Raw genomic sequence first — 6,961 nt, forward strand, 5'->3', positions numbered from 1 at the left:
AGGGGCCGGGGGGCCGGGGGGCCTCAGCCTGCAGCCCGGAAAGCAGAGGGTGTCCAGGCCGGGCACGGCGAGAGCCAAGACGTGGCGGCTGGACCGTGTTCCGGAAGGTTCCTTGGCACGGGGCGGGCGAGGAGAGTCTTCGGGGGTCTTTGCTGCCCTCGGGCCGCGGGTGGACGTGAGGGGCTTTGGCGGGGGCTTGGCGGTGGGCACAGAAAGCGGGGCCGGGCAGGCTGGGCCCTGGCCCTTCGCCACTCGGTCCTCGGGGCCTGGGCGGGACTCAGGGAGCCAGGCTCTGAGCGAGGAGGATGGGCTCCTGCCCCCGGCCTGGGGGCGCTGGGCTCCCCTCGGCAGGCGCGGGAAGCCCCCTCCCTGGCTTTCCCGGCACCAGGCTTTGCTCACATTGGAGTCCTAGAGCCATTTAACCCTGGTTTTTCTTCCTTGACACATCTCCCCAACTCCTATACAGCTGTCAGAGCCCTGGCTCCAAGGCCCCCTTCCTCTGACCTCTCAGGCAGTCCTGCTCCCCGCTCAAGTACAACCCTGTGCTCAGCCCACGTGGAGTGTCAGTTCTGAGCTCCGGGTAGGACTTGGGACCAGGCCTGCCCTCGAGGATGCCCCCGAGGCTGGAGAAAGAGCTGGGAACAGTTCGGCCCCCTGCTGTCAGGGTTGGGCCCAAGGAAGTGCGGGGCCAAGAGGGACCCAGCAAGTGAGCTGGGAAGGCATCCTGGGGGAAGAGGGTGTGGAAACTGGGGCTTTGCAGGGTGCGTAGGAGTTCATGAGGTCCGAGCGATGCGGCACTGGCAGAAAGTGCGTGTGCAAAACTCCGAAGGCAAGAGAGCGTGAGGTGGTGGAGAACCGCCGGCGGGGTCAGTGTGGGAGGAAGAGGATGCAGAGCTGGTGGCCTAGATGGGGGCCGCCCTGCTCCCACTTCCTCCGCCCTGCGATAAGGGGGTCAACGTCCCTTCTGGGAAGCGGCCTGAGCAGAGGTCCGGGGGGCCAGTCGAGTCCAAATCACGTTGCAGCTTCGCAGGGCAGGGGGTGGAGAGGCCTGTCTCCTCGATGGTGAAACTGAGGCACGGGGCGAGGACACGGGGGTTTGAACGTGTGCTCCGAGCTTCCCCCGCCCCTGGGGCTGGCGGCCCGGGTTTCCAGGCCTCGGTTTCCCCCGCTCAGCGGGAGGCCCTGGAGGGGCCCGGGCGGTGGGAATGGAGGCCCCGGGCTCAGGATGTGCCCCCCGCGGCTGCGGCTTCCGGAGGGGCCCGGGCAGGGAGCGCCTATTCTTAGCCAGGGACACGGCCAAGGGCAGGAAGAGGCTGGGATGGGGGCTGGGAGCGGCTTCCTCCCACCGGGCGCACCTCCCCCGGCCCCCGCCCTGGCCTGCCGGAGAGTGTCCCCGACCCCCGGCCGGGCGGCCCTGCCACCCCACGCGCCCTCTGTGGCTCCCCAGTGCCCCCGGGGGATGGGCCCGCCCTCCCTGCCGCGCCCCCTGCCCTGGGCGCGTGTGCCGCCCCGTCCTCTCCTCTGGCCCGCGGTCCCCTCCTCCAGGAAGCCCCTGGCCCTGCCTCCCACAGCGCGGGCCCCCGCCTGGGAAGGGCTGGTAGGCGCATCCTGGTGAAACCCGTGGTCGGGGGACGGCCACCTCTTCCCTGGGCTGCCCCCTCCTCTCTCGGGGCCGACTCCTTCGCCGACGTGAGGGGGCACCAGGGCCCAGGGGCTGGGAGGACCTCTCCGGGGGAGGTGGGGAAACTGAGGCCGCGGCACTGGCCTAGAAGGTGCGATTCTCCGAGGCGGGGACACCCAGGTTCAAATCCTGCCTCTGCCGCTTTCTAGGTGCAAAGACGTGGGCCACTGTGACCCGCGGCTTCCCCGGTGGCGGGATGGTTGTGAGCACTGCCCCGTGGGGCTGTCCGGGGTCCGGATGACGCCTGTCCAAGGCCACCACATCCTGGACACCCAAGCCCGGAGGCAGGCGTATCTCCTGGGCCTGCCCCAGACGTGACCCTGCCGCTGAGAGGTGGAGCGGGTTGGGGATCGGCTGGCAGTGGCTGCCGAGGATCCTACAGGGCTCTGGCCAAGCTGCGCTTGATTAGCCATGTCTGCCGAGGGTCCTGAAAGGGACGAGGGGTCCACGCGCTACCACAGTGGGGGACTTCCCGTCAGGCAGCAGACGGAGGTGCCCTGCGGCCTGGGGAGCGGCGGCAGGGCCTGTGGCCCGGGGACACTGGGGACCAGGTGGTGGGACGCTCCGGGCACTGAAGGGCTTCCAGCAGCAGCCCCGGCGCCGCTCGATGCCAGGAGCACGCGACGCCCAAGTTACGGCCACAAGCGCGTCCACGTCGCCGAGCGGCAGGCTGGGGGACTCGTCCCGGGGAAGCTGCTGCTTCGGCCCCTGGAATCCATTTTCCACAACTAGAAATGGGGCGCCCCGGCCCCTCGTGGGGACAGAGGCAGGCGGGCCCAGGGTCGTGTGTGGGGGACGGAGACGGAGGGAACCACGGACTGGAACTGCCAGCGAGCCGACGCGGCAGGTTGCGGCGCGAGGACAGGTCGTATTTAGAGTCGGCCGTGCCCCAGCGGGGGCGAACGTGCGGTGGCCACCGCGGGGCGGGAGGGAGCGCCGCTTTCTTTCACAGCATCTGGGTGAGACTTGGAAGTATTCCAAAACAAGGTTTATTTAAAAAAACCAACAAAAACCCCACGTACGCCAATTAAGTCAAGACTGTTTTTCCACTGAAAGAAGTTGGCTTAGAGGAACCGAAACATTTCTGGAAGAAACGGGGCGTCGGGGCGTTGTTTCAAAAGGTGGGAGGGGGTGGCGGGCGCGTCTGTGCGTGCGCCGGCGACACCTCCGGGACGGCGAGAGGAGCTGCCCGCTGGCGCAGCCTCTGCCGTGTGGCCGGGACCCGCCCCCGAGCACCAGCCCGGCAAACGCTGCTGCGCTGGGGGTGGGGGTGGGGGGGGATGAGGGGGGGAGGGCCCTGGAAGGCACCTGGGCCGGGGCAAAGCGCTGCAGGTGCCCCCCACCCCCGCCCCCGGCGTTCGAGGCGCGGCTGCTCCCGCCGCCCCTGCCCCGAGTGGCCCCTGCCCCGAGCCCGGCGCTTGGCGGCTGGGAGGGGCGGCCCTGGCAGGCGGGCCTGAGTGGAGGGTGAAGATGCCCCCAGCCCGAGGGCGAGCGGGGGTGGTCCAGTGGGCGCGGAGCCTGGGCACCCCCCGACAGTTCCTTCTGGAAGGAACGCGAGGCATGTGCCTGTCGCCGCTGCGGGGGCCGCCTCTGCCAACTCCGGGGCTGGCCGGCCAAGGGCCCAGAACCCGCCCACGTCTCTCCCCGATGCGCCCCCGGCAGCAGCGGCCTCTTCCCCGGGTGCCGGTGTGGCCCCCCAGCCGGGTCTCGGGCCTCAGCCGGCCTGTCTGCAAAACTGGGGCAGCCCACAGTCGCTGGGTCGCCACTGGTTCTGGAAACTTCTGCAGCGCGTCTGCTGCGGACCCTGCTTCCGGGGAGGGGGCTGTGGGCGGCGGGCGGCAGGCGGCCCTCCCCAGCCCGAGCCTTGGGCCCTCAGCGCCGGTAGCGGTAGCGCTTGAAGTGGAACCAGAGCTGGAAGATGCCGTTGGCGAACTGGCAGCGGAAGCCGTGGCGGTGCGAGTACTCCCACTCGCGGCTGACGATCTTGAAGGCGATGTCCTCGTAGGGCGGGCCCGCGTGGAAGCGCAGCACCGCGAAGTCCCTGTTGTCGGCGCAGGCCTCCAGGAAGTACTCGGGCGTGGCGCGCTTGTCGATGAGGTCGGGGTAGAAGATGTTGAACTTGTAGCCCTGCACGATCTTGGGCGGCGGGTTGTCGAAGTCGTAGTGCGTCTGGTTGTACTTGTTCCACTCGAAGCCCGTGTGCACGCGGTTGAAGAAGCGCGGCTTGCGCGGCCGGTACTTGTCGGCCCACAGGTAGGCCTTGCCGGCCAGCGGCATCTCCACGCTGAACTGCGCCTCGTCCTGCCCCATGCCCTCCTTGGCCCGCCGGAAGAAGATGTCCTCTGCGCTCTCGCTGGCGTCGCCTGCGGGCGGGCGGCGTTAGCGGGCGGTGGCACCACGGTCCCCGCGGGGTGAGGGAGGGCCACGGCTCTGCCCCTCCTGGGTGGCCCAGGCGCCCGCGAGCGAGCGGCACGAGGGCTCGGCGCGGCCAGAGGGGCAGAGGACGGAAGCGGTGGGGGTGGCAGGGCCCCAGCACGTTCGCGCACGGGGAGACGGAGGCCGGCCCGCGTACCTGTGACCTGGAGCTGCTGCCGCGACAGCTGCAGGCGCTGCGCGTCCTCGTGGGGCTCGAGCACGTGGGCGTCGAGCGGCAGCTCGTGGGCCGTGAGCAGGCGCGGGCTGTACCTGCCGGCGTCGTAGTCCTCCAGGCTCTGGCGGATCAGGTCCTCCTCCAGCAGCACCGCCTCGCCCGCCGCCGCGCCCTCGGCCTCCTGCTCCCTGGGGCCGCCCTCCGCGGAGGGGCCCGGCGGGCTCGGGGCGGGCGCAGCGTCCTCAGGCTCGGGGCTGGGGCTGGGGGAGAGGGTGACGGCAGGTGGGCGGGCGGTCTGGGGCGCCCCGGCCCACCAGCTCCCCGCGCGCCCACCTACCCGCGGCTGGGCGAGGGGGGCTCCTGCTTGAGGATGGGGAAGAGGGGCTCGCTCTCCACGCCCTGCTCCTGCTTCAGCTTGTACAGCTTCTGCCGCAGCACGTCCTGGTGGCGCTCGCGCAGCCTGCAGGGTGTCGAAAGTGCAGGTCCGGAGGCGGATGTGGCCCAGTGGTGAGGGCGTCCGCCTACCACATGGGAGGTCCGCGGTTCAAACCCCGGGCCTCCTTGACCCGTGTGGAGCTGGCCCATGCGCAGTGCTGATGCGCGCAAGGAGTGCCCTGCCACGCAGGGGTGTCCCCCGCGTAGGGGAGCCCCACGCGCAAGGAGTGCGCCCCGTAAGGAGAGCCGCCCAGCGCGAAAGAAAGTGCAGCCTGCCCAGGAATGGTGCTGCACACACGGAGAGCTGACACAAGATGACGCAACAAAAAGACACAGATTCCCGTGCTGCTGACAAGAATGCAAGTGGACGCAAACAACACACAGTGAAAGGACACAGAAAGAGACAATGGAGCGGGGAAAAAAATAAATGAACCTTAAAAATAAATAAATAAATAATAAAACAAATACTTAAAAAAAAAAAAAAAGCGCAGGTCCCACTCGGCCGCGGCGGGCGCCTGGCTGTTCTCAGAGCCCCCAGAGGCGGGGGTCGGGCGGGACACGGCCCTGGGGGGCCCTGACGGAGGAAGGCGTCGTGGAAGAAGCTAAATCCGGAGAAGTTTACAAGACAAGGTCAAGGCCGAGAGGCGCAAGCGGCCGCCGTGTTTACGCGGCGCTGCCAAGTATGCCGAGGAGGCATAAACAGCCCTGCGCAGGGCGGGCGGGCGGGCGGGGCAGGAGCCTGCGCGGGCGTCGGGGCCGCCCGGGCCCACGGGGGGGACCCGCCCCCGCTCACCTGGCGCGCGCCATGTGGGCGCGCAGCTGCTGCAGCAGGCTCTCCCAGTAGCCCATGTCCAGGTTGGGGCCGCCGGCGCGGACCTTGGCCTCGATGCCCTGGAAGATGACGCGCAGCTGCCCGTACGTCTTGCCCTTGAACACCGACTGCACGTCAGAGCTGACCGAGGCGTTGACTCCCTCGCGGCGCTCGCCTGGGGGGGCGCGGGGGCTCAGCGCGGCCACAGGGGCCCCCTCTGGGTGGCCACCCCCCACCCCGTGGGACACCGGCCCGCGGGGGACGCCCTGGCCTCCCGCTTGCCCGCCGCGTGGCTGGACCGTTCTCAGCCCTTCCGTGGGCCTCGCCGGGCCGCCTGCTGGAGGCGGGCTCCCGGGGGGACGGAGAGTGGGGCCGCGCGGGTGCTCGTGCGGCTCTGCTTGTGGCAGCCGCGCCAGGGTCCGTCGACTGGGATGGGGAAACGGGACGGGGCCCGGGCGCGGAGCACTGTCCAGTCCTGCGGACAGATGGACCTGGGGGCGTGAGGACGAGCGAGAGCAGCCGGGCGTGAGACAGCAGACACCGCGGGGCTCAGCTTCCAGAACTATCCAGAATACGCAGAGGCACCGCGAAGGAGACTGGGGGTCACTGGGGGCCAGGCAGGCCGGGAGGCAGAGCGGGGGGGGGGGGGGCGAGAGGGGAAGTTCTGCTGACAGTGGTGGAGGGAGCACGACGGAGCACGACGTGAGAACCCCACCGACAGCCTGGAAGGGAGCAAGTGCAGAGGCGTGCAGCGCTTCCCGCCGAAAGGAATTAAAAACAGAAAGCCCTTGCCTCGGGGCGCGGGGTAATCTAGTTCCCCGACAAAACAGGTGCTTTGCAATTTCTCCACGCGGGATCTCAGACCCCTCCACGTGAACCTCTGGTCAGTGCCGTGCGTGTTAGACGCCGTCTCGGAGACGTGACCCTCTGGGCTGTCCCTGTGCCAGCCGAGCCCCGAACCCCCGCAGAGCCGGAGAGGCAGCAGCTCAGGACACGCAACAGAACGATGGTGACCGACAAACGCCTCCCCCCAAGACAAACGCTCCCGACAACTGCCAGCCCAACGGCTCCCTCCCCGGGCCCACCCGCTCTGCGCCTCTCTCAGTCAGAGGCCGCGTGGGCGCCACTGCCCCCATCCTCAGGGTGGAGGAAAGAACACGGGGGGGGGGGGGGGGGGCGCAGGCAGGGACGGAAATACACAAGAGCACAGCAGGAACGGGAGAACTCGTCTCTCTTACGTACTTTTGACGTAGCTCTTCTGTAATCTCACCCTTCTTAGAGATTAGCTTTATCGTATGAATGAAAACAAAACCAAAACCACTGCAGCCCGGGCCTCGCCCTGACGGCCCGGCCCCCTGGCCAGGCCGCGTCCACGCAGCTCTGCCCGCTTTCCAGCCTGCCCCTGCCCGGCCGGCCCTGCGCTTCCTCCTCATCAGCCCGGTGT

The 6,961-nt window shown here is 69.1% G+C and overlaps 1 protein-coding gene across 1 annotated transcript; it reads right to left on the reverse strand.

The window, feature by feature from the left end:
* Positions 1-2,652: 2,652 nt before the first annotated feature.
* CACTIN (cactin, spliceosome C complex subunit) lies at positions 2,653-6,397 on the reverse strand (the record flags this gene model as incomplete). The annotated part of the gene is made up of 4 exons (XM_058281079.2): positions 2,653-4,044; positions 4,254-4,531; positions 4,609-4,731; positions 5,500-6,397. Coding segments are annotated over 4 exons (1,790 nt in total), but the record flags the coding sequence as incomplete, so codon positions are not given.
* Positions 6,398-6,961: the final 564 nt, after the last annotated feature.

Source organism: Dasypus novemcinctus, chromosome 19 (genome assembly GCF_030445035.2).
Source record: "Dasypus novemcinctus isolate mDasNov1 chromosome 19, mDasNov1.1.hap2, whole genome shotgun sequence".
In the NCBI taxonomy this organism is placed as follows: Eukaryota; Metazoa; Chordata; class Mammalia; order Cingulata; family Dasypodidae; genus Dasypus; species Dasypus novemcinctus.